This window comes from Anser anser (assembly GCF_964211835.1).
Source record: "Anser anser genome assembly, chromosome: 13".
In the NCBI taxonomy this organism is placed as follows: Eukaryota; Metazoa; Chordata; class Aves; order Anseriformes; family Anatidae; genus Anser; species Anser anser.
This window is the reverse complement of record NC_139734.1, coordinates 136,563-163,530: the sequence shown is the minus strand read 5'-3', so window position 1 is coordinate 163,530 and position 26,968 is coordinate 136,563. Positions and strand designations below refer to the sequence as shown.

General features: G+C 41.0%; 3 protein-coding genes across 3 annotated transcripts in view; all 3 read left to right on the top strand.

Annotated features, from left to right (window-relative positions):
• Positions 1 to 4,379: 4,379 nt before the first annotated feature.
• On the top strand, positions 4,380 to 10,680 carry LOC310880705 (uncharacterized protein; the record flags this gene model as incomplete). The annotated part of the gene is made up of 4 exons (XM_083796907.1): positions 4,380 to 4,426; positions 7,110 to 7,236; positions 8,861 to 9,307; positions 10,549 to 10,680. The coding sequence occupies exons 2-4, from the start codon at positions 7,186 to 7,188 to the stop codon at positions 10,678 to 10,680; spliced, it is 630 nt and encodes a 209-aa protein (XP_083653033.1). The 5' UTR covers positions 4,380 to 4,426; positions 7,110 to 7,185.
• An 8,934-nt stretch (positions 10,681 to 19,614) lies between these two features.
• LOC310880678 (uncharacterized protein C6orf52) lies at positions 19,615 to 21,647 on the top strand. The gene is made up of 3 exons (XM_083796863.1): positions 19,615 to 19,863; positions 20,390 to 20,435; positions 21,254 to 21,647. The coding sequence occupies exons 1-3, from the start codon at positions 19,804 to 19,806 to the stop codon at positions 21,388 to 21,390; spliced, it is 243 nt and encodes an 80-aa protein (XP_083652989.1). The 5' UTR covers positions 19,615 to 19,803; the 3' UTR covers positions 21,391 to 21,647.
• A 5,172-nt stretch (positions 21,648 to 26,819) lies between these two features.
• Positions 26,820 to 26,968, top strand: part of LOC310880677 (nuclear pore complex protein Nup153-like) — a 30,419-nt gene continuing 30,270 nt past the window's right edge. The window contains exon 1 of the mRNA XM_083796862.1: positions 26,820 to 26,894. The gene's annotated coding sequence lies outside the window, so the exon portion shown is untranslated. The remainder of the gene's footprint in view (positions 26,895 to 26,968) is intronic.

Below are 26,968 nucleotides of genomic sequence, written 5' to 3'. Positions count from 1 at the left end.
CTGTTTTTGCTTCATGTGTTTATAAAACTTAGTAAATGTGCCATCAAAGGATAAAGATAAAACTATTCTTCCTTACGCTGTGGCCGGTTTAATTTATTGCGCTATTTTTTCAACAGGATGCTAAAAGAATGACATCTCTTTTGCCGCTGTGTTGTGTAAGTTGACCATGAACCCCCACATTTTTGTTGCAGGGAACCCTCTCTCTCAGGAAAAAAAAATTGCCCTCTAATAGTTATGCTTTGTTTTTTCCCTTAGCCTCCGGACATAGATAAACCGGATATTACTGACTTCCAGTCCAAACGAAGAAAGGTAAGAACCAATAATGTCTTAAGCTGAGGTAGATAACTTTTTCAATGCTTTATCACTATTAGAAAAATTTTCTCAAACCTCAGTGACAACATAGACATCAAATCAAGTTAATATTGGCATGTATCCACAGTAGATGATGGGCTGTGAAGATTACTCAGGTTAAGAATTATGTTATCTTTGTAAGTTGAGAGCAACAACTCTAGAACACACCAAGTCGTTTTATCTTGTCCCCCAACTTGGGGTGAAGCTGCATATTAAAATTCCTGTTGAGGCAAGTTTGCTCTTGAAGAAATGATCACAAATAGAAAAATACTGATTGAGTGGTCATATAGACTTTGTACAGACTTCCGTGTTCATTCGGGCACAGAAAACTATTTTTTGTGCTTTTTATCACCATTCAAAGTAAAGAGGAGGAAAATTGTTAATTTCCGACGCTATAAATCTTACGCTCCTAAATTCCTATTTGGAGGTAGCACAGAACTGGTGAGAATGCTGTGGTAAAGCATGATTTCCTTTCATTTTGTTTAAAAAATGAAAACTAGTCATCTTTTTTTGATGACTTTAGTTAGGGGTATCATTAAATTGCAAAACTGTACCAGGCACAATAGCTCTTGGTGTATTAAATGCCTAACTGGGGGAATTAATATTTTTCATTTTTACCTTTAAAACCAGCGATGAACCATCGTTGGAGTCTGATAAATTTTCCATAAAATTAAATGGGCATCTCTTTCTGCGAAAACATCTGTGTTTCCAGTATCAGTCTGAGTGTACAAATGACCACTTGTTAAGTGTATGGGCTTCTTAGGCTGGAAATCAAAGTGGACAGTAATACTGGTTGCTTATTGCTTTTAACTCTTTCAATCTCTGTATTGTTTAGCCAGCACAATCTCCATTTGGTAAAGTTCTAAAATGAATGTAGCAGCAACTGCTTAGTTTTTAGGGGGGTAGAGGTTTTTTTTTTTCTTTTTCTTTTCTGACGCTATAAATCTTAACGCTCCTAAATTCCTATTTGGAGGTAGCACAGAACTGGTGATAATGCTGTGGTAAAGCATGATTTCCTTTCATTTTCTTTAAAAAATGAAAACTAGTCATCTTTTTTTGACGACTTTAGTTAGGGGTATCCTTGGGCTTATTAAATTGCAAAACCCTTAAATGACCACTTGAAGATCAGGTGACTGAAGGAAATAACAAGATGTGCAAACTTTTCATCTTCTGTTCTAATGAGAAAAGGGACAGTGTCTCAAGAAGTTTCTGTGCCAATTCCTTGATTGGATGGATGTATAATTAAGTTTACAATCACTTCAGAGTTTACAAACATCTCAGATTTCCTGGACCATCTTTTCACCATCTGCCAAATTACAAGGGCATGGAGAAGTGAAGTATATCATAAATATTATCCAAATAACTAAAACCAAATCTGGTGTGAATTCTCAGTTATATTATAGCAATATACCTGTGATAAGGCATTAAGAAAGATCTGCCAGATTTGCAACAGAGAGCCTGAAATTGTCAGCCACTAAATGAATGTTGCACGCAGCTGTCAGTGGGTGAAAGGAGATAGATTGTCTATTCATAATACTAGAATTCATAATGGTGGCGGGAGAAGGGTAGCCCGTGATGAGAAGCAATTATTTGCTGAGGAGACGATCGTGTGTTTTCCTGCTAAAGTGAACATGCGGTTGACGGAACACTTGTGCACTCGGGCTAAACTTCTGCAGTGGGTAGCAGTGATGTGGTATTTTTCTTATTTCAAGGAACTGTACCAGGCAGAATAGCTCTTGGTGTATTGAATGCCTAACTGGGGGAATTAATATTTTTCTTTTTTACCTTTAAAACCAGCAATGAACCGTCGTTCACTCGAAGTAGATTTGTGAACTTACATAAAACATGTCTTATTCAAGGTTTCAAACTGAATGTAATATTTTTTAGAAAGATGTATTTTTATATACTTTAGAGAGAGTGTGAATCCTATTACTAAGAGCTGGGAGATACTGTGAAATTAAAGCTGCAGCGTAAACAAAAATTTCCTGTTGGTATTGATTTGAACAATAGCATGCTTCCTAAGACTGTATTTTCTGATCCTTAAGACCGCAGGCGGAGCCATCGGTAAATCTTGTAGCCTTTAGGGTTTGTTTTCTGTCTGACAGTTCAGTTAAGTCAGTTTTGCAGAACACGCAGTGGTCTGTGTTAAAAATTAACTCTGGTCTGTGAAAATGCTTTGAAAAGGGAAGTCAAACCCACTACTTGAAGTGCATCTAATGCACATGTAAAGCATTGGATCATATTTTAATGAATGAGATTATTGTAAGACTGACAAGTTGGTTTTTTTGAGTGTGTTCTATTGTTTGTGTAACTTTGAAGAGGGAAAATGTAGGGAATGTGAAGCCCAGAAGCCTGTATAATTAGTTGCTTAACACTTCGAATGTTAAATTAATGAATTAAGCTACTGAAAAAAAAAAATCACAGTGTGGGCAGAGGAAAAGATAGGAGCATATTCTAGGAACATGGGTTATTTTAATTATGGTAGCATGAATTATTTTGTCTATGAAGCTAACTGCCAAATTTTGAAACGGAATTCAGTCAGACTTTGGCTACTTATATATAGCTTTATGGATTTCGTTACTGGTTTTCTGGTGATTTCCCTCTACAAGTTGAACGGTCTTCAGAATTTTCAAATCGTATTCACTGAGTGCCAAGACCGATGGGGGGAGGTTTATAGTTCTGTAATTTGTTTTCATCAATAAATATTGGAATTAATTTGGGTGGACGTAAGGATAAATTGATTGCTGTTTCCCTTTCAAAGCTGGAATCCCAGAATGCATTCCAGCCTCCACCTGTTAAGAGACTTGTGACACCAACGGTAAACCGTCAACCGATGCGTTATACGCGGTATTCTGAACCATCACCGACTTCAACTACTCAGTCCAGCAAAATTTGCCAGAGAGGAGACACAAAGTACCAAGTGAGTACATTTTTGAGTCCTTATGTGCCTGTTTTTTTTTTCCAGTCTTGGAATGTTTCTCAAACCAATTGTTATCCTATCTTTGCAAAAAGTACTGATAGTATGTTTGAGGCGAGCTTTAAGGCAGTGGGAACCATTGTGAAATAGATTGAGCTTTTATGGATTTAATTCTGTTTTTGAAACACTCAGTGTCTTGTGGTTGTTTTCACGATGTCATGATGTGCTATTGAGTCATCCTGTTCTCAGTGAAAGAATATTAAAAGACAGAAATGTTTTCCTTTTATATTCTCATGTACACAAAGCTGTCACTGATGAAACATGCTCGTGTTCTGTGTAAACTATTCCAGGTGAGCTATGTGCTCCAAGTGAGAGTTCTGACAATGTGCTGAGTTATCGGTTTTGATTGCTTTGGAGTAGATGGAGTCTGATAAATTTTCCATAAAATTAAATGGGCATCTCTTTCTGCGAAAACATCTGTGTTTCCAGTATCAGTCTGAGTGTACAAATGACCACGTGTTAAGTGTATGGGCTTTTTAGGCTGGAAATCAAAGTGGACAGTAATACTGGTTGCTTATTGCTTTTAACTCTTTCAATCTCTGTGTTGTTTAGCCAGCACAATCTCCATTTGGTAAAGTTCTAAAATGAATGTAGCAGCAACTGCTTAGTTTTTAGGGGGGTAGAGTTTTTTTTTTTCTTGTTTGTTGATAAATGATAGAAAACAGAAAAGTATGTCCCTTTTACGGGGTTGGCAAACACAAGTTTTGATGAAAACTCTCCCCCCCACACACACAATTTTTGTCATTTTGTTTAAAATAATTACTTTCTTTGTTAGAGGATTTGACAAATTTGATTTAGTGTTCTATCAGTTTGTCCTCAATGCTGAGTGAAGCAGTGATGCTTACTTTAGCCCCAAAATTTAACTGAACTGTACCCACAATGCTGAATTAGGGAACAACGTTAAGTAGGTGAGGTGTATTCAGGGCTATAAAATTAAAAATAAATAAATAAAATAAAAACCACAAAAAAACACATGAAGTGGTTGTTGGTACTTTGTGTATTCTGTACATATTCAGCTAAGTCTTGAACTAAACTTAACTTGCAGGGGATGAGAGAGAAGACTTTGCCTGCAGAACAGCGAGCAGAACCATCTGAAAGGTATGACATCTATTAATTTAAAACTTACTTGAAGAAAGAAAGAAATCTCCTTTTTCAGTACGGTCTGCACCTGAAAGGTGGTGACAGTTCTCAGTAAAAGGAATGGGAAATCCAATGAAAATTTTGTATTTTGAGGCAGCTGCAAAGTCTGGATTGTGTTTGAAGATCAATATAACTTTGAGAAAATTGTTGTTTTTATGAAAGGAAGGAAGATGAGCAAGAATAAAAGTACTGATACACCGCTTTTTATCCCAAGTTTATCTTCTGAGAAGGATACGAAGATGGGAAACGAAGCACGTTATAATGCTGTATCCACAGAAAGGATCTTTGCTATTGGAGGCCTTATTTTTTCCTTCTACAGGAAATATGGCTCATTTTGTAGTTTAACTAAATCTGTAGCGTTACAAATTTTGCTTTGACAGATATTTCATGGTTTATAACTCAGTTTACTTATAACAAAATAATTTGTCCCTCTTAATGTTCCCTAGGGGAAAAGCTATTAGTTTTAGCTATTTAATTGCTTGCAGTTTGAAAGCTCTGTCCTAATGGGATGATTCTTTCTGAAGCATTCTTTAGAAGGTGAAGTAGGCGAAGTGAGTTACAGTTCAGGAGGATGTTTATTGATGTGTTTTTTTCTTTATTTTTTAAGCAAAAACATGGAGGAAGATTTATGATTTATTATTCATTTTTTTAATACTCCTTTCATGATGAAGTTAATTGTCTGCTTTGAGTTCACATGAAGACCATGTGTTCTTTAGAATCATTTGAGGCCAAATGCTAACTCATCTCTAAAATAAAAAAAATCCAGCAGAATTAATTGAATTTCTTCTTGAGGAGACTGCTTTGTGTTATACTGCTTTCTTGGTTTAGGTCAAATGAGTTATCCTCCAGATAATATTGATGGCTTTTCCTTCTGGGCAAATGGTGTTTTGGGTAATAATGCTTGAGTTAAGGGACTTTGCACTCGGTTTTTAGGGAGTCGCTCTTTTCAAAGAACAGTAGCAGGGAATTTTGTTGACTCTATGCTCATCTGCCAAGCAATTCTTAGGTGACCATGGGCATTCTTTGGCTTGCAGAAAGAACTCAACACTTTGTTTTGGCATCTAAAAGTTGGACTTCACAACAACCACCTTTTTAGGGGTGGAAGCGACTGGCTTTAAGGTTCTGGTACAGGTGCAATCAGGTGCTGGGTTTTAATTATGTTTTTTTCAAACTGTTCTAAATTGTCTCTGTTAGAACTCCTTTCTACTTCTCCATTTAGGAAGGAGATACAGAAAACTCACACTGCTTTTGATTTCGTTCACAAAGTTTATTGCAGTGCCCTACCTTTTGTTTGTAGAGTAGGTAGTGGTGGTAGTGTTTTTTGTGATGCTGGTCTCTGTTGGGTGCCATGTTCTGGAGCAGGAGCACCACACTGATCTGCTGGCAAGAGTCCCTTTGGACAGTTGAGTTGGAATACTCAGTAAATCTCTGGCCCACCAATGCTATATATCTATGCGTGTGTGTGTATATATATATATATTTTATATCCTGAGTCCAATTGTAGATTAGACTTGCTTGAAGGCTGACAACTGTCTTTGCCCCCTTGAAGCTCACAGGTGTTAACAGAAAGAGGAATATGGGCTGTTATGGGCAAGCGATAGTTGTCTGAATGAAGATCTATTTTGATGTAAGACTTTTTTCAGAATTCTAATGGATTGACAGTTTGGATTAGAGAAAAGTCTGAGCATCTGCCTTAGGGATCTGTCTTCCTCTATGCAGTTACAGTGCTAAGCAGGCTGTTGTCAAGTATTTGACAAGTTTAGACCAGTTCTCCTCCTCAGTATTGTGGGAGTTTGACCTGGTGTCTTCCAGTGCGATCTAATGCACTTTTGTACTGACTGACTGATTGGCTGCAAGATAAGCTTTGAGGTCACGGTTTTTCCAGGCATACTTCATTTTCTTGCCATAGTACTTTTGTTAGAGTTATTCCCTATTCCACTTCTGGTTTGGGTTATTTTTTCCCCATTTGCTCTTGGATTAGGATATCTTTCTGGTTTTGAGCTAGGCTTTTTTAAGTACCAGAAAAACGCCTTTGTATGCCTTACAAAAGGGATCTGTATTCATGTCTGAAAAGACTTCTGGAATGTTGGCATACCCAAACACCTCTGCTGTTCCTGCTGATGGCCACATGAAAGCCAGAGCTGCTTCTGAAGCTTAGGCCATATTACCTTGCCACACAAGTCTAAGGCGTCCCTATTCTATCAGAGCTGTTGGCAGTGTTTCCCATGTGTATGTGTGCATATGTGCACTCTTTCTGTATTTTTGTGAGCTGTTCTTTTATATCCCTGCAAAAGATACACGTGCATCGCAGAATCAGAGAACCAGTCCTATTTAAAGGAAGCACTGGAAAATAACAATCTAAATCAGCTCTTCTATTTCAGGTCTTCTGGCTTAGTCATTGTTCCCATGTGAACGGTGCACTTATGTATGTCCTTTTCATTGCTGCTGTTAATAAAGTTTTTCCTATTTAGAACATCAAGTATTTACCAGCGTTTAGCAACTTGTGAGACAGCTTTAGTTTTTTTCTGATCAGCAGGTTTCAATTCTAGGACTAATAACAGCTCTAATATCTTGAAAAAAAATTTGGCTGGTGATTTTTTTTTCTCTTGTTTCCCCCAACTTCTGTACTGTCGTGTGCTAGCAATGTGACCAGCTACAAATTCAGTACTGCTGCGTCCAATGGTCTGTCTTCAGGAGTGAGTAGCGGAGGCGGCAAAATGAGAAGGGAAAGAGGAATACACTATTTATCAAGAGCTGTACAAGAACAGGTAAGTGACTCTTAAATTAATTGCTGTCACTGAGCTTACTGAAGTAACTAGCTAAGTGTGTCAGTTTTATTGCATCATAGTAAATTATAACAATACCGCTTTATTTTTGCATTGTTTTTGTTTTCTTGTGGGTTTCAGAGCAGGCTCCAATTGATTTCCTGTCTTTGAATACCTGAACTTTGCTTATGTAATTTTGAAATTTTTAATTCTCTTACCTTGGAGATTCTTCAAACTATAACATTTCTCGTTAGCAATTGAATGAATGAGTCCTAAGAAGAGAAGTAATGTTTTGGTGAAGGTTTGTATAGTTTTTCTACAGGAATGATACTTGAAACGAGTGCCAAGTATAAAAAGAAAAAAAAAAGCTTAATTTTTGGTTTCATATTTAAGTCATACAGAAAGATACAGGCCAAGAGTTTGAAAGAGTAGTAGAAGACAGCATTCTGCATGTCTGCTAACGATGACTCAGTTTTTGATACTCACCAAACTCATTGTGAGAGAGTTTTTTTCTCATTTTAATAGGAAAAATCTATTCCATAAAACTATGACCATGAATATTCAGATTAATTTTTCTTTTATTGGATGTTATATAAGCTGCCTGTAAGTTAATTTAAGTATTTACGTTAATATTAAGTATTTAATTAATATTAAGTTAATATTAAGTATTTAAGTTAATTTAAGTTTCAAATCATTAAATGGGACTTCAGGATGATGCAATATAAAGAAATCGTAAACACTGTTGTTTATTCCTGTAACACAAATAAAATAATGGTCCAAATATCAAAAGTTCCATAAACTTTTCAAATCAAAACTGTGAAACAGATGTAAGCTACAGGATGCACTGAATATCAGTAGTACCAACTTACATCCCTGCCTAGTCATTTCTAAGTAGATCATGATAGTACTGTACAAATTTTGGTCAGATTTCCTATGCCATTTAAAACATAACTCATCCAATCTTAGTAATCAAATAAAGTAAGTGGCAGGGATGAAAATTGAAGTTGTTAAGAGGCTGTTTTCTGATTTTTATATTTGCATCCTGATACATGGTATAGACTGTATTTACCAGAACACAATCTTCAGTGCTGCTAGTCTGACTTTCTTTGGTGCTTTTTGTGTTTAGTTTGGTTGTTGAACCTACCTGCTTCTTTAAACATTACCTTTTTCCACGTTCACTGCTGTAGTGACTTTAGAAACTTTGGCAGCTATCCTGCCTAATTTTGCAAGAGGAACACTTTCTCACTTGTCTTGAGAGTGTACTCTTAATTGAAGCCATGCGAGGGTAGTTAGAAAGGATGATGCTTCTCTAGAGCTTTGATGACTAAAGTACAGAGAAGAAAGAAAAAAAATGTGATCTGTGCGTCTCTGTTCCGCACAGGTTTTGAGTTAACTTTCAGTGTTCTTGCTGTACAGTTGTTGAATAGAGTATAATGTGGAAGCAGGCCTGCCATAAATTAAAATGACGTGGTAGACAGAGGTGGGGAGATCGGGATTTCTTCTGGAAACTTGCTTTCTCTTAATTTGTATGGATTTTTGTTCTATTTAATTTTGTTAATAAATTGGGTGGGATGGGGTGAGAAAGTAGTATGTCTTGTATAAGAAAAATTAAAATTTGCAACTTTAGGAAGTGGAGGAACCAGTGCTACCGAAAATACCCCTACCCATCAGTGCTGCATCGCTGCCTCAGTTCAATTCCAGTTTCGTTGGTAGTAGCGCTGTCTCAGCGTCACCGAGCGCTGTTTCAACAGCAGCAATGAGCACGGCAACTCCAGCAGCTGCGACGGGCATGGCAAATCCATCAGAGGTGGAGGGCATGACAGATCCATCGGAGGTGGAGGACTTGACAGATCTATCAGAGGAGGAGGTGGAGGACATGATATATACAACGGCGACGTCAGGCATAACGTGTTCAACAGTGCCCTCAGGCTTGACATATCCAATAATGGCGGCGGGCATGCCATACCTGCTGATGACAAAGGACATATCAAGGTCAACAGCGGCAACGACAAGCGTGGCAAATTCAACGGAGGCGGCAGGCATGGCAGATGCAGCAGCGACGGCGGCGGGCAAGGTAAATCTTTATGCTATAAATAATGTTTACAATGAGTATACTGCTTTATTGCGAGTTGACTTTTTCTGTGGTGCTCATGAAACTAACAAATATTAGTTTCTACGCAGCTGAATGAATTGGGGTTGTATGCCAGTTTGGGGAAAAAGGCATAAATGTTTTGATTCTGCTTCTCTCAGTCTTAGAGCCTGCCAACTCCCATTTAACGTGATTGTATAACTGCTTCAAATGCTGTGGAAGTCTGCGGGGGAAGGGGGGTGTGGACTTTATGCCAAGTTATTTATAGTGGTTTTGGCAGGGGTAGAGTTAATTTTCTTCGTAGTAGATGATGCTGTGTTGCAGATTTGTGAGCAAAACAGTGTTGGTAAGGCACTGGTGTTTTAGCTGTTGCTGAGCAGTGCTTACACAGTGACAAGTCCTTTTCTGTTTCTCACGCTGCCCTGCCAGCGAGGAGGTCGGGGATGCACAAGAGGCTGGGAGGGCACTCAGCCAGGACAGCGGAGCCCAGAGGACCGAAGGGATATTCCACACCATTTAGCATCGTGCTCAGCAATAAATGCTGGGGGAAAGAAGGGGAAGGAGTGGGGAGTATGTACAGGGTTATGGCATTTGTCTTTCCAGGTAGCCATTACATGCGATGAGTCATTAATGCTACCTCAAATTTAACAACTTTACTTCTTTACTTCCGGTTCTTTTCCCTGTTCCACTTGGAGGGAGTGAGCGAGTGGCTGTGTGGTGCTTAGTTGCCTGCAATGGTTAAACCACAACTTTATTTAAGTTATTAAATTAGAGGTAACGTGGTCATATAAGCCTCACATAGAATGAGCCTAGGGTGCAATAATTGGCATATTATTGCAATAAAATAAACATTAATCTGTTCCAGAGTACTTGAAATATTTTTTGTACGGTTTGAAGTAGACAGCTGCTTTAACATGTTGAGGTGTTTGCTGAAGTTCTTGGAGTATCATTGGGCTGAGTTTGCCGTTCTTCAGCTTCCTGGCTTGCTTTTCCGTGCATTTAGACCTAAGTAGCATCTCCAGCTTTTCCTCTCAGTTTCTGGAATTTGGTTTTGAAGATATTGTCCTATACCCACTTGGAAACTTCCCTGTGTTTTATTATTACTTTTATCTGCAAAATAACTCAAACATCAGGTTTTTCGACGTCACTGCGGGACTTCTGTTGGGTAGTGAATTCAGGTAGTTGTTGCTCTTAAATATAAACCTTTAATTCTTTTGAAAATACAGATACAACCAACAAGTACTGTTAGCAGTCCTGAGTTTGCGTTTTCATCTCCAGTTGTGAAATCTACTGAGGCAGAAGTGCTACCTACGTCTTCTGTAAGTAAAATAATAAAGGAGCTTGACTTTTTTTCTTAGGCATTTAGTAGGCTGTTGCAGAACACTAAAGCAGAATCTGCCTTGATGGAGAAAAGTATGTAGGCTTCTGGCTTATAATTTGTCATTCAGCATGCGTGCTACAAATGTGAAGAGCAGCTTTCAGATTTGGTTTTGTGTGTGCATTCGATTGGAGTTCCTGTGGCTTGAGAATCTGAAAAACCTCTCTTGTTCATAGCAGATTGGGTTTACATTTAGTGTTCCCGTTGTAAAATCGGCAGAACTTTCTGGACCCAGTGGTACTCCAGTGACGCCCTTTCTTACCCTAGGTAACTGAAACTTTAGCACTTCAGATCTGAAGTGCTGATTTTCCTTTTTTTCTTTATTAAATCTTCAATCTGTCCTGTCTGCGCATGCTAGCAATTCCAGGCAGTGTTGGACTTCTGCAGTATTTTTCCAGTGACAGATCTGCTTTTATAATTTTTGTTTTGTTTTGTTGCTTTTTGTTTTGCTTGTAATCATAAAGCATTGCAAAGTAAGTAGAATTTGTGAAGATTCTTATGTGAGAAGCATGAAAGCTGGAAATTCTTGTTTCTAACAAAAGTGAGTATAATCTGCTCTAACTAGGTCACATTGTGAAAGCTGTTTTTGTTTTCTTTTGTTTCAAAAGACACCACCACCTCAACCAACATCAACACACAGAAAGAGGAGGTCAAAGATTTTGCTGGTGGTCCCTTCACCACTGCCCACGTATTAAAGGAAGGAAGCGTCTTAGACGTTCTAAAAAATCCTGGTGAGATAATGAACTCCTTTTAAAAAGATGCTGCAAAAAATACGCTAGCATTTTTTATTAAAAAAAAACCAACACACGACTTATGGTTAATAGAGTATCTGCTATAAATATGAATGTAGGAGAGCATTACATTAAGCGCTGCGTTTGTTAGGGTGCATCTGCCCCCTTCTATTCTAAGTGGTGTTTGTTGCTGGAAGTAAAACTGCAAGATGAAAAGCAGATGGGTTGCATCTCCTTTACGTGTTAGGATGTAATTGTAAATGAGGTACTAAGAGAATTAGCCAGATAATCGGTGTTTCATTTTAAGTAAATACAATTTGTGGAATTGAAAAGGAAATGTTTGTAAAGCTCAACACTCCTGTCCCACCTTCAGCCCAGGTGAAGAAAGAATAGGAAAGAGCTTCAGTTCCAAATACATGGCGAAAGCTGCGAATCTTTGGGCCTTAGCTTACAATGGCTCCTGTGGATTAAAATTTAAACTGCAAACAGAAGTGGAGTGTTTTACGTTAAAAACCCTTTTCTGAATTTTGTTTTTAAGCAATTGCAATTGTTTTCAACAGTTTCATAAAGTGTGTCTGTGGAAAAGATATCTTTTAAGAAAAAGGGCTTTATTGAATTTGATCTTTTCCCAAAAGTCTTCTTCTAACTTACATACTTGTTAAGAAGGCAGCACATTTCTCTGTTGGAAAGAGCTAAGTGAGAGAAAATACATTGTGCATTTTGTTTAAGGAAAGACCTCTGAGTGAAGTGACATTCACTTTCTTTATCGGTTTAAAAGAAGCAGAATCTAAATCCACATTGTTCAAAGACTTCATTTTTGATTAAAAAAAACCAACAAACAAACCACAAAACAACTATGTTCAAGGTAGATTTACAAGCAACTTGAGCTGCTGTTTAAGATGCATTTCCTTTAGTCTTTCTGTATTAGTAGCTTGTCTTTTCTGTTAAAATTGCCACCTTTTAAATAAGGAGTTGTCCTAATTATAGAAAATTAGACAGTTGTTCAATTGTCTTGAGTTTTTATTATTTAATTAATATTCAGCATCTGTGGGAAAATACCGTATGGATTGCTGCTCCGAGTACAAACTTCTGTACAGTTACTGGAGTAGATTTGAGTCATCTGCTACGGAAGGAGGAGCTTTAGAAATCTGATTCGATTGGGCATCGCGTCTTAATCAAATTGTATTATTTCCATTCCACGTTGGACTGTCAGATTTCAGTCAGCTACTGTCTGTTTGTACTTGTATCGACCAGTGAAAATGTTGATTTAAAGCTTGCTTGGAAACAAAGAGTTAAATGAAGCTTTAACGAAATGTTCTGTTGTGACCCAGTGCAGCAGATGAAATTTCATCCGTTTAGATAAGATTTCTGGGGACTTCCTGTTGCGCTCGATCTGAATGTCTAGTTGTAACCATTGGCACCTGAGTTGAAATTTTTGCCCTCTAGTAAAGTCACTTAGTTACATGTAGTGAGGTGCTGCGCTAACAGGAAGACTTTTTTTTCTTGCTTCCTAGACTTTGGATTGTTGAAAACACGCTCTTCTACGTCTGCGCAACCTACAACAAGCACAGTGGTTTATACTAGGCCTGCAATAACAACTTTTTCTGCAGGTAAAGAGACTTCTAAACAAGCATCGTACTGGCAATCTGATACATGTGACCCTTTTCTGCAAAACAAAGACATGAAGGACAAATGTGTAACTTGTCAAGCTACTAAAGTGTCAACAGTTGAGAGTATGAAACAGACAGTAAGTTCAAGTCAATGCGACACCTCAAAGCCAGCAGCGCCCCCAGCAGGGATGCTGGGCTTTGGAGACAAATTCAAAACAGTACCTGGAACGTGGGATTGTGATACATGTCTTGTCCAAAACAAACCGGAAGCTACAAAATGTATAGCATGTGAGACACCAAAACCTGGAACGGGAGTAATGCCTGCTCTGACATGACCAGTGGTCACAGACAGCTCGGTGACAGTGACATCCTCCTCGAGCAGCACTGACACAACAGCCACTCTGGGCTTTGGAGACAAATTTAAGAAGGACAAAGGCTCTTGGGACTGTGGAATATGCCTTGTACCAAATAAGACGGAAGATAACAAATGTGTAGCCTGTCAGTCTGAGAAACCAGGTATGGTCCTTTTTTTCCTGTTGTTTCCATCCTAGCCTCTGTGAATCTTGTACAGAATAAAAGTACGTTGCATATATGGAATATTTTAAGCAACACGATTCCCAGGTACGGTTGATGGGTTAGCGGCTGTCTGCAGGATTGGTTTACAGGCACTTCAGAGGTCTCAGCCCAGGTTCCAGCCTGTCGCATAAATTGAACTGATTGTGAAATGTATTAGTACGGAGCTGGATCAATGCAGATACCCCCGGCTTTGCAGCTGGTGAGGGAAGATGGCTGAAGTGGGTGACTTAATTTAAAAACAACATAGTGATTTTTCACTGGCGAAAATGAGAACTCCATAGAAAGAGTTAAAAATTAGTGTTTTTCTCTTTCAAAAAATAAGTAAAAAAAATTACAGAATGTGTCCAAAATGCCTCTACTCACCGTTTGTATGTAATTGAGGGGAGATGTGAAGCCAGATTTCAAGACAGTGTAGTCTTAACTAGTCTTAAGCTAAAGCAGAGAGATGCCTATGAAGGTCAGTGGTAGGCTTCAAGAAAGCGAGTGACCCGCTGGGTAACTTCTTCAGGGCAGTACTGGGTTGTTTCCCATTGTGTGTGACCGTAATTGATTTTGAGCGTGGTTGTATTGTTTTTAAAATACGATTCTAATTCTAACTTTGACTCTAAATGTCATTTAACATGCCATTACATCGAAAAACACCTGTGCAAATATATCGTGGAAGAAACAAATTAAGATGGACTAGACCGGGCTTTTGTAATCATCCTGTGCGGTAAGACTGAAATTTCATGAGGTAAGATAATGGATTTCAGACAGAGTTGATTCTCTTGGACTTCCAACCTCTGAGCGGTCAGTCGGCATCTTTGTCTGAGGCTCTTGCCATTGCAAGGAGGAATTTTGGAAATGAGGGGTTTACTGTGACCATGGTGCAGTGAATTGCACGGTTACGTTGCACTTGTCAAGAGGAAGAGCGATGCAAGTAATACTAGGATAAAAGTTTTCTGCGTGTGCTGTGGAAGGGAAGAGCCATTCTTGTCTTTCCGGTTTTGAATTTGAAGCGTTATCTTCTGCTTCTCTCTTAAAAGGCACCTTTTTTTTAAAAGGCACCTGTCAGGCCTCTTTATGGAGGTTACACTGTGGTCAACAGCAGCAGAAGCTTGTGTGCTGAACAGAGTTGTGTGTTGTTTGGAAGCTTTGAGTTCCACTCTGGTTTTTTTGTTTGTTTGTTTGTTTCTTTGTGGGTTTTTGGTGGCTTTTATTTTTTTCAGGGGCGGGGGGGGGGGGGGAGTTGCGGAGTAGTTTTGAACATTTCTGTGGGATTTGACAAATCAAATTTAAAAGTTAATGTTCATTTTATAGTTCATGTTCAAACAGGATGGTTAACTGTCTTGTTTGTCTCACAGAGGGTCCAACACCTGTGACCAGTAGCAGTGCATCTGCATTTTCTGCTCCTTCTGGAGAATTTCTGGATTTAGACAAATTCAAGAAGCCTGAAGGAAGCTGGGATTGGGAGACCTGCTTGGTTCAAAACAAAGCAGAGGCCACGAAGTGTGTAGCCTGTGAAAGTGCAAAGCCAAGCACCAAAGCAGAGCTCAAAGGTAATCCTTAATGATTAAAACGAGGATGCATATTCTGTGATTTATTTTTTGGTTTGCTCTGATTTTTTTTATTTTCTTACCTGTTAAGCACAATTATTTTTTCCTTTGAGGTGTGGCAAAATTATTCGTTTTTCCTGTAGGAATATTGCCTAGATAACATCTGTTTCCACACTTTTCCCCAAGAATAAGTTTATCCTTTTTAGAGAAAAGCTTTCATTAATGACGTGCTTGTTCTTTACATGCCCTACACGTTGTTCATTTGGAGTTCAGACTAAAAACATGATCTTTCAAAGAAGTTCGTATACTTTTTAAAGCCAGGTGGTGGGCAGAAAACACAATTGTGAAAAGTTTTATGTAGAGAGGAAGCATGGGGTTTTCTTGTTTGTTTTACTGTTGGTGGGTTGTTTTTTAAACAGTTTTGACTGGAAAGATCAGGACTAGAATGTAGTTCAAACCTTCATGTACTTCAGGTAAACAGAATATCTTTTGTCTTCACTTGTGCGCTTATGTCCATCAAGTAAGACCTCTGAAACCATACTAGAAAAAATCTGCGGGATTTGATATGTTCATGTACTAGAGCTTTAGAAAAAGTTTAATTCCTATATGCAGCATGTCTTCTGTCCTGGTTATTGATACGTACGCAATTAGTAGCAATCCCTTTTTTGATCTCAACACTAGGTTTAGACAAAAAATTGCGACACCTTAAGGAACCTGTCCTGCATCTCATACAAGCACAGAAGTTGCAGTGTCTCAATGCTAGCAGTACAGTTGGTGGTAAAATCTTTAGTAGGGTGAAATAGAGGCCTCACACTTTTCAGAGAAAAAAAGAGATGAGAGAGAGTATCTTATTCCCACGTACTTGCAACTATGCTGCAGAGTGTACTGCTGTTACTCTAGTGCTACAAAGGTCCAAAAATCACTGAACAGTTATTAGCCAGTTTTGTATTCCTTTAATTTGTTGAAAGACTGCAGTAGAGGATTGAAGTTTTTATTGAGGATCACTGTGTGGAAAAATTCTGATTGTTAAATGTCTTTGTATGACTTAAGAACCGCGTTTTGGAGTACAGAATTCAGTATTAATTCCAGAAGGGGTAAGGGGAAGGACATTAGCTAGTAATCCCAAACAAAAGCAGTGTATAGAGCTATACTGATTTTAATCGCAGTATTCTTACAGTTGGTCTGTTACTGAACAGATATGTTTTGGGGAGATATGGTGGCCAGGGAGGCGTGTGTGTTTGTGTGCTTCCTCTTCTAGTTAAGGTTCTGGGGTTTGGTTTAGTCAGGAAAATTCGATGAGGCACCTTGTGTAAAAGGAAATGTTAACCAGCATTTTTCAACACGGTGTAGTCCCTTAAAAGTGTCATAGATGAAAAGAGGCCATAACCGCTGGGGGAAAAAGTTAGTGGGAAACTGAGAGCAGGATCACATTCAGTAGTGAGAGAGCAGCAGCCTAGGGAAAGCTGATGAATGACTGTAACAGATAGTTCTATTTTAAGTGTAAAACAACACTCAGTACTTTATAATGGTGGTCTTACCAGAGGGTTCTTCTCCATGGCTCCTAAAAGCACGTCTTGAAGGCATTCGAGTGCAGTGAACTTAAGCTGTAAGAGTTGGGCTGGTAAGCTTGGCCTGATTTGAAGCTGTAGGCACGGGGCTATAATTTCTGAACAGGCTACAAAAGAAACTGTACCACTGTGCTTTTCAGTGCTCCGTTTAGCAAAGCCATCAAATTGTTGCAGGCAATTGATGTTGTTCTTCTAAGAGCACCTGAAAGATATTTTTGTTTGAAGAGTTCAGAGGTACCGGTTAATACTGGTTCAGATAATTACAGCCAGCTCTTGGTGTTTGTGACCAATAAAGTTTGTGGCTCCAAAAGGAGTGGGTTAGTGCTAACTGATTAACTGCTGTATATGCAGAAATATGGAATCTGATTACTTACGCAGAGAGCACTTAAAATGTATTGTTTTGCTGGCTCTCAGTGAGTTGCATCTTAATGCTACCAAGGAATAAGCTTTTTGCTTCTGGCCCAAGTTTTTTAATTTGGTGAAAGCCTTTTCTGTGCACGTGCACATGCCAGAGAGGTTGCTTAAGTAATAGAAGCTATAGTAGCTGCTATCTTCTGTTTTTTGTAGAAGACAGAAACTGAATTCGTTAGCTTTGTAACTGTTATGCATACCAGAATTGGTTTTCTCCCTTTTGAAAATAGTAGAGGGTATGCCTATGACAGATTTGGTGAGCAAGGTGATCAGATGAGGGCACTGCAAGACTGCCAGAACGCACCAGGTCTGGGGGGAAAAGGAATCCGGCTGAGCATAGGAATTTCTAAAAGGTAACCAAGGAGTTGTGCATTGATACAGTTATTCTAAATAATCAGATTCTTGTAGCTCTGCCTTTGGAAAGTCTGTGGCCCTTGCTGTAGTGGCTGCACACAGGATGCAGTCTACAAAACCAGAAATGCAGAAGTCCTATGTTTTGACTCCCTGGATTCATCAACCTGCTTCAGGATGGCTGGGGGAATCCAACTGTTAAGTCTAGCCAGACAGCGCAACTTGGGCTTAGCTGCCATTGTAACCAGCCTTGTTTCTCAACAGCAGCAAAGCTGAATGCATTGGTAAATATTTTCAGGTTTGGGCCTGCATAAGGTAGAAGGGACAACAAGTGGTTTTATATGCTAGGGAGTTCTTGTTCTTAGAGCTTTCCCTCTAGTTTGAGAGAAGCACATAACTAGTTTTACAGTGGGTTGACAGGAAAGAAGTGGGGGGGAAAAATGGGAACGCAGGGAGAAAGCCAAAGGCGTTATTACTAGAACAGGTTTAGAATGCTATTCTTTGCTTTTCATGAGCTTAGGGCAATGGGGAGTTTAAAGCTTAGCACTTCCTGAGAGGGTTTCTTACTCTACCGGCTCAGTTCTATCACTTATTTAAGGCAATTCAGGTCTCTGAACGGTTAAAGAATTGATACCAAATTTGATGAACTTTGATCCAGGATACTGACAAAACAGGACTTCATATAAACAATTTCAGTATGTTCATGAGGTTAGCTTGTGTGTTCTGTTAAATAGTAAAAAATGACACTTCTGTTTCTGTTTACCTAGCATAATTCTGCAAATGTTGCCTCCTTCTGCTTTAGAATGGAAATGCTCTTCTCCAAGAGAGCACTGTCCAAACTTCTTTGCCAAAATTTTTTGATTAAATTAATATTGTTTTATTTTGAAAACAAGAATAAGCCACAAACATGTTTTCTTGCTTCGGCTATCCAGAAGAACGTCAACAGTATTTTCAGATTTTCCTTCCCTACACAACTGTATGTAGGAAGAGTGCAGTTGGAAGCAGAAGACCTAAGATGATGTATCTTCTGTTTGTTTACTACAGTAACAAGACAATGGATTACCTCTTTATTAGAACTTGTGTAGCTTTGCAGTATTGAAACAAATGTAGGTATTAAAATACACATCAGTAATACGTTTCTGAATGGCTGAGTACCGTGCTCTCTTAGCATTGAAATACCCAGCCATTGGATTAGTTTGTCCCTCATGTTTGCTTAGTTTGGAAGCTATTTCAGAATGCCTTCAGCTTGTATTCTTCCCCAAAAGCATAGAACTCACTTCTCTGCATCCCCAATTCAAGTCAGAGAAACTGGGCACTGCAACCACAGGAGGTCTGCCTGTACAGAATCAGTGAAGACAAGTCTAAACAGCGGATTTTTTTGAATATGCAGCTGGGTTATCTGAATGTTCTTTATGCAGTGTACCTCAGTTTTAGTACAGATAGCACTTGTCTTGGTTCTTGTCATTAGTCTGAAGCTGCCCCTGAGAAAATCTTGAAAGGGAAAGTAGTGAAAGCTAATCAGCTGGCCCTTTCTTCTTAAGAACCAGTGTATTTTGTAATTCTCCCACTAATAATAAGGCGTCACGCTGGAGAATCGCGATTGTGTTGTTAAGCAAGACTGACTTCACCTGAGCGGTATAGTTGGCAGCTGTTGAATGTTTAATGGACTTTAAACAAACAAAAAAACTGAGCAGGTGGAGGTAGACATGGCAAACTGACAGGCAGCGTCAGATGCTTCTTTGAAATGGATAATCTGACTCCATTCACTTCTTTCTGGAAATAAGATCTAGTAATTAACCAAACAAAAGATAGAAGGGTTAAGACTGCATCTTTAAAGCAGCTGTGCTTGATAAATGTCTCTGGTCTTAAATCAATCTTTAGCAAAGCACAGAGACTTAGCAGCAGCTTGCTTATGCCAACGCTAAAAATACTTGATGTGTACAGGTAACCATGTCAAGGCTCTGGAGTTAATCCATGAGAACAATTCCTTCTGGTATTGGCAAAGGTGAGGATGCTTGCTTCTATAGAAATGAGGTTTTGAGCTGTGACTTAAGCTGTCACTTAGGTGACTGTTTAGGAAAGCTTCCTTTTAAGTTTTGAAGTATGTAAGCTGACAAATTGTTTAAGTTCAGAACTGGGTTTACAGTTTCTGTTCTCTGACTGTATGCAACTTCTCATGTTTCAGACTGAAAGCAGAATTGCAGCGGTACCAGTCATACAACTATAATGCTTATTGCCAAGATTACCAGAACTACCACTCGCAGAGGAGTTACGATGCTTACGCTGACTACAACTACAGCTCCTATGCTCCCTATGACAGCATGCAAGCTGTTGGAGACTGCTCTTTAGGAGATTCTTTAATGGCTCCAGCTGTTTTTGAGGTAAAGATAGTGCACGCTTGCTGTAAAGAAAATATTTCACAGATAATATGTTGTACAGATTTGTGTGAATCAGCAAAAAGAATCCGAAGTTGAAAACATGCTTTCTGCTTAGTGTGAAGTTAAAAGAGCAGATTCCATTCAGAGGTGTTTGTATTTAAGTGCTTAAATAGTAAATCCATAGAATTAGTGATTTATACACCATTATTTGTTCACGCATACCAAAGAATGGTTTTGACAGCATAATTGCGTACGCTTCTTCTGTTCCTGTTCTTCTGATTTGCTTTGCTTAAAGCAAATTAAACAGTTGTTGTAAGTGGTCTTATCGTGGTCAATGTATTAGTTGTGACCTCCGGAGGTCCCTTCCAACCTGTACTGTAATATTGGCTTTCTTCTAAAAATAAGTAGATAAAATGCCATCTATCCTTGTAGTTGTAGGAAGAAGGAATGGGTTGAGACTGCAGCACTTTGAATCTGTGATGCTTTCTGAAATGAGTTATGATTAAACTTAGCCTTTTCTGTCTTTCAGGAATCTTCAGTTATGACTGCAATCGGTGATGACCTAATTACTGACGGTAATAAGGGTTCTGTCATTGTCACTTGAGTTTAGCCATACTTGTGCCTTTTAACAATACAAGCCAACCTCTACTGGATGAAGAACATCTTGAAAATTCAGCTGAGGTCAAACCTCTGTGGGGTTGATCTGCAATCAGCTGGGGTTTTAAAGCTGATACAGCATACACTGACCGCATCAAGTAAAACGGGACACTGTCAATGCTTCGCAGCAGGTTTCTTGTACCTGTGCCTTCATTCCCATTTGAAAATGGTCTAAGACAGAATTTTGTTCTTTGTATTGGTTCCGCTAAACAGATTTTATATTAGAAACTCAGTAATATGCAAAAGCTTTGTTCTCCACCCTGAGGTAAAAGCTTATGTTGCAGATTCCAAAAGGAGGATTCAGCTTGCACTTACAAATACGGTACAAAACATATTTGTGTCCTGGAAGGTTTGCAAAGTTCCTCACGTGGAGGCATTTTGTGTTAGTGTTTAGAAACTATCCTATGTAACGTGTATTGCCGTAGAAGTGAATTAAATGACTCTTGGGAGGGTTTCATGGCTGATTATCCGTAAACGTTATCTTTACTATCTTAAACATTGTCTTTGTCTTTATCTTGAAAGACAGTTCTAGTCCCAGCCTTCTAATATACAAATTCCCAAAAGTTGGAGTTGTGAGGCTCAAAATTTTAGAGGACTAAATACCTCACTAAAATTAGTAGATCTAATAGCTTATTACACTTAGCTTAAAATACATTTTGTTAGCCATTTCACGTGAAGTTTTTTTGTGCGCATGCCTCAGATTTGATACTTGGACTTACCAGGCTTTTATTTTCAGATCCACAGCTCTACTTGGATGTTGATGAAATGAACAGACAATTCACGGAGACAAGCGAAGAACTCTACGATTCACTCATGAATTGTCACTGGCAACCTCTGGATACGGTCACTTCTGAAATCCCCTCTGCTATTTAAGCGTCTTCTAGAGCATGACCGTTAGGACCAAAGTGCTAAAACTACATTTCTTCTACATTATTCTAGCTCATAAGTTTTAAAGCACAATGATAGGTTGGGTTTTTTTTGCTATGCTTTTGACAGTTTCTGTAATCTTTTTGTTCATCACTCCCTTCTTGGAGCATCATGAAGTCATGTAAATATTCGAGAAATGTAAAGAGGTAAATGGGGTCTAAAGATAGACTTGCCTGTGTAAATAAAAAATTTGTTTCTGCAAACCTGCCAGCAAGGGATTTTACTTGTACCTGTGTGCAGCACGTTCTCTTCCGGCTTATGGAATTTAACAAGGTAGTAAGGGTATTTCATCTGTCTTTATTTTTATATGGGCATTAGGACACAAGCAAAATCTAGCTTCCCCTTGTTTTCCTGGTTCCTTAGGTAAGCGACAAGCCAAGCCTTTCATGTGCTTGCTTAGACTGGAAGTATGTATGGGAGACACTCACAGGCCTTGCTATGGAAACACCTGTGCCCACTTTTTCCTGCAGGCTGCTGGCTCTAACTGTACTACTGATACATGCTAGGTCAGCTAAAATTGGCTTATAAATAGGGTATGTTAAGCATATGGAAGTGTAGACTTCAACTGCCATAGCTACAAACATCCCGTGGAATGAGGATGATGTCTGCTGGCACTCTCTGCATCAGCATTCAGTTTTCCCTTGCCCTTCTTACTGTTAGACTTCTCAGCTGACGCTTTACAGCGAAGAAATTGCTACAACATAATCCGTGTTCTTAAACCTAAAAAAAAAAAATCTTGGAGAAAACAACTTGCTGGTTTTCCCTCCTTGCTGGCAAGGAGAAAAATAGTCCACCAGGAACAACAAAAAAATCCTAGTAACAGCTCCTTAAGTTATACCCTCTGCTACCCTCTCTGATTGCTCTGGTCTTCCTTCATTCGTGGTAATGAAGTTTTTAAAGCTCTGGTAGAAGGATGACAGCACTCAAGTCAAAGGAGATGAGAGCAATGAGGAAAGCTTTGCTTTAAGCTAGAGCAGTCTTGCGAGTTGCTGCCTTTATGCTGTTCTTATCTTGAAGGGTACAGAGTCTTTTCCAGTCATAGGGACTCCATAACCCTATGAGTATGGAGAAATAGTTGCTAATTAACAGTGTGTATAATAAGTAAGTGAGGCTGGAAACAAAAGAATATTCCTCCAAGAAAAAAAAGGAAGCAGAAATTACTGTACTTAATAGCTGGGGAAGCTGTTAAAGCTAGTTGACACAGTTCTGGTACTGCCGTGTGTGTTTTGGGGGCAACATAAACCATAATTGCTGTGATGGCAGGTAAGAATCCAATTCTTTTTTATGGCTTAGTGTAGTCAGTGAAAGCAGTGGTCCTAAGCTGCATGCTGTTCTTAAATGTAATGCAAATTCTCTTTTGTGACTCCTCAGTACTTCCAGGTTACTTGTAGCTGATCACCAGCAACTGCTTCTGTTAGCTATTAGCTGTTGGGTTTTTGCTAGGAATACTTTCAGTCCTGAATTGAAATGATGACATCCTGAAACAGAAGAGGCTCTTGGAGTATTGTAGGAAGCACATTCTTCCTGGTTCTAGTGCAGGTGTACATGTAGGAGGAGACAGAAGGCAAAGAACCTCACATAGGTGGAGGGGGTGAGGTGGCATCACAGTTAGAGCTGTTGCAGTTAACTCTTCCCAAAGCATGAAAGCAACGTGGCTGGGAACAGGGATTTGTTGGGTTGCTTCTTTGTGTGAGCCAGGGAGTCTTTTGAGGGGCAGATTAATAAGAATATGACACAAGGTAGAGGTGGAATAGATGAAGCAAAGAATCTGGGTGTGAAAAGGGTTGCTTGTACGTGTCTATGGAATTGTTTCAGGGGACTGAGCTGGGGCAAATTCAAGATAATAGATGCAGCCTCCTTGAATTTGGATGGCAGTGCTGAAGCTTCAAAACCTTACAAGGTTTGATGCCACTTCAATTGCAGTGCATAGCTGTGGTACTTGAGCTCAGAAGTGCAAACTGCACAGGATTTTTTTATCTATTTTCTTCAATGTGAGCAGCAAAACATCTTCCAGGAATGTGCCTGGGTGCTACGCTGCTTTGACACGGCTTGCTTTGCATCACCAAACACAGTAGTTAGGTTGCATCGAGTACTTTGTGGAAACATTCATTGTGTTGTCACCCAGAAATGGGATGCTACAGATGTGTGTTGGCCCGGCAGTATCAGTGCTGGTTTTTGGCCTTTGAGAGGTTGGTCCATAACATGTGACCTGTGTAACGAGAGGCCCACATAGATTGGTGACTTCATTAAGTCTGATGCTGTGGTGGTGTGTGACCCAAGGCCCTGAACGTCAGAAAATCAGGCTGTGGCCACCTATTTTATGCAGACTTTGCCTATTAACAAGGTCTCTACACTGTACGTTAGAGACGTGCGCCTCCTTTTCCGGACTAGATAGCGAAAATACCAGTTTTGTAGTTCAGTGAATGAGATTGGTTGGGCTGTTTGTTCTCCAGAGCTGAAAAATGTTGGGAGTGTATTCTCTTGGAGTCCACAGAAATGAAAATGATGAGAGGAAGAGAACGTTGGTTGCAGCCCGCGTGCTGCTGTTATAAAGTAGTTCTCTGATGTCTTTTTCCCTCTGCTGAGACTTATCAGCCTATCGTCCTTTCCTGTTAGGAGCGCATACCTGGCTTGGGATGGTGTGCGCAGGGCAGATTCTTTACCGTAAGAGCACAGTGAATGCCAGACTTCTTCCTGTACTGCCGTGTTAACCGTGAGTCACAAATTCAGGAAGCAGTGATTGCATCGGAACTGCTAGAATGCTTTGCGGAGTCTTTTTACTGGGTAAACTTCACAGCTGCAGTTACAACTTCCAGCCTGTGTTAGCTGAACACATCGTACTGGTGCCCGCCATCAGTTTGACAAAGATGGGATTGCAGTAGGGACTTGCTTTTTTCCTTCTTTTTAATTAAACAAGTCTTTGAAGCAACTTTTCCAACACCGCCATACTTCACTTCTTCCAGTTATTTTCTGTTTTACTTAGCTGAAATGTTTTTTTTTCTTCCAAGCTTGAGGAAGTTTTCTACAAGAATGTCCCGTAATGATTTCATAAACTCTTTTCGTTGTACCTAGCTGCAACAGAGAGTGGGGGGAAGATTGATCAAATGGTGATGATCGCTGTCATTCTGCTGGACACGCAGATACTTGCCTTTCGTTTTGGCTCATTTCTAATACCAATTAACTTCAGTGCCTCGCGTTAATAGACACCGTTTGACTGCATCGGCAAATGTTTCTGAGTCGTGAGTGTCATTAAAGGCCTGTCACCCTATGGAAATCCTTCTAAATAAGAAAAATGGCATTCAAATAAATAAATAAAGCAGCGTTTGAACTTATGAGCAAACCTAGCGTAGCTGCCTTTGACGCTGATCTGGAGGAGAAAAATCACGTTATCACACTACTATGGTTGCCTTAATAGGTTTGGTGTACATGAGGGAGGGAAGTATTATGTGATGTTTGCCTAGCTATTACATGGCCGATGCAGGAGGGGTTTTAGTCAGTTCCCTGAGCACGTATTGTTGCAGAAGTCGGTGATTTCACTGCCCAATGTCTGTTATTAAGGGCACGATTCATGTCCCGTTATCGTTATTATTCTTTATTTATGTGTTTATTTTCTGGGGCGGCGATCTGTCACGATGCCCATCGTTCCCCTGCCGTGGGGTAGAATTTAGCGTGACGACTGCCTCCCGGACCAACGGGGCCACGAATCCGGCCTAAAACACTGCTTGTGCGTTGGTTGTCGGCGTGGGGGCTGTTGGTTGTCGGTGCGGGGGTATCGGTTGTCGGTGCGGGGCTTTTCTGACGAGCACTGTGGGCTCGGGGCGCCGTCCCACGCCCGGCGCGGTGCTGCGGCACACCAGCGGTCGGCGCCACGGCGCGGGGAGGCTCTGGAGGTGACTCCTAGCCCCGTGCTTACGGTGGCCGGGCCGGGGTTCATTATGGCGGCCGGGTCCTGAGGGCGGGAGCGGGAGGGCGGCGGGACCGGGACGGGACCGGGGCGGGGCGAGGAACGGGAGCGGCAGCGGGAGGGGGGGGCGCGCGTTCCCGTGAGGGGAGGGGGCGCGCGAGGGAGGGAGGGGGAGGGTGTGAGAAACACTCCGTAGCCAATAACTTGGGCTCAGGCGAGGAGCTCGGCGAAGCAGGAATTTATTCGCGATCGCAGTGGCGGGCGTCCCGTCCGTGCGAGGACTACCGCACACCAAATTTCCCTGGTGTATTGCCAAGCACTTCCCCGTGCAAGGGCTTACCATACACCACATTTCCCGAGACTCTTCCTTTCTCTCCCTTATCTCACGCTTCGTCCGTCTCCGGCCGCGCCCCTCGCGGAGCTGCGGAACCGCGGATCAGGACTCCACACTCGCTCCGTACAAAAGTACGTCTCAATCACACGGCACACAGAGTCTCACCCGACCCCCAAGGCAATACTTCCTATTTCTTACCTTGGTCTGTGCACAGAGTTACCGGATCAATTCTCAAAGCCGGAGTGCCTGCCTTCTTCCCTTCCCCACTCCTTCACGGATCCTGCCTCTTTCATCAGTCTCGGGCCCTCTGTCAGCTCTCCGCAGAACCGCCGCCGTCGATGCACAGGACCGCTGAAATCAGCGGGGCATGCCTTCCTGCTGCTGCGGCGGTGGGGCTCCCCAGTAGGCGACTGGCTCCCGGACGAGCCCCCAGATTGTGAGAAACACTCCGTAGCCAATAACTTGGGCTCAGGCGAGGAGCTCAGCGAAGCAGGAATTTATTCGCGATCGCAGTGGCGGGCGTCCCACGAGCAGGAGCGCCCCTGCTGGTTCCAAAACCCAGTTTATATACTTTTTGATGACGGGACCCTCCCCTGTTTCCCCACTGAGGGGGTGATCCAGGCTCACAATCTGTCTGATGCTTCCCAGACAATGCATGGCCTTCAGTTGCCGGCCTGTTAAATTTCGAATTTCTTTCGACTTTTTTACTGGTTGAAGCGGTAATGGTTCTTCACTTACCTGACTTGACTCAACACCGTGATTTTCCCCGAATTGTTCTACGGAGTCTGGTTGTCTGCATTTTACAAGGTCGCCTGCTAAGCGTTCTTATCGCTGCAAGCACACCTCGATACCCCATTCCTTACCTTTAAACAACGTAACTCTGCAAAAACAACATTTTTATTCCCACGAGGGGCAGGGCAGGCCCCGCGGCGCGTGGCGGCGGGGGGCGGGGGGGCCCCGTGACGGCACCGAACGCGGGGGGGGGGCGGTATGGCCTCGGGCGGCGCGACCGGTAGCGGCGCGACCGGCAGCGGCATGGCCGGCGGTGGCAGGGCCGGTGGCGGCGGGGCGCCGGGCGGCAGCCCAGGAGCCCGATCAGGAGGAGGAGGAGCAGGAGGAGGAGGAGGAGGAGGAGGAGCGGCCGGCGGCAAGGTGAAGAGGCGGCGCCACCGTTTGGGCGCCGCGAAGCCCCCCTGTGCCAGGAGCAAGCGGGTGAGGAGCGGCCCCCCCACAGCGGGCCCTTCCCCCTCAGCCCGCCAGTTACCCCCTTACTTACCCCCTTACCT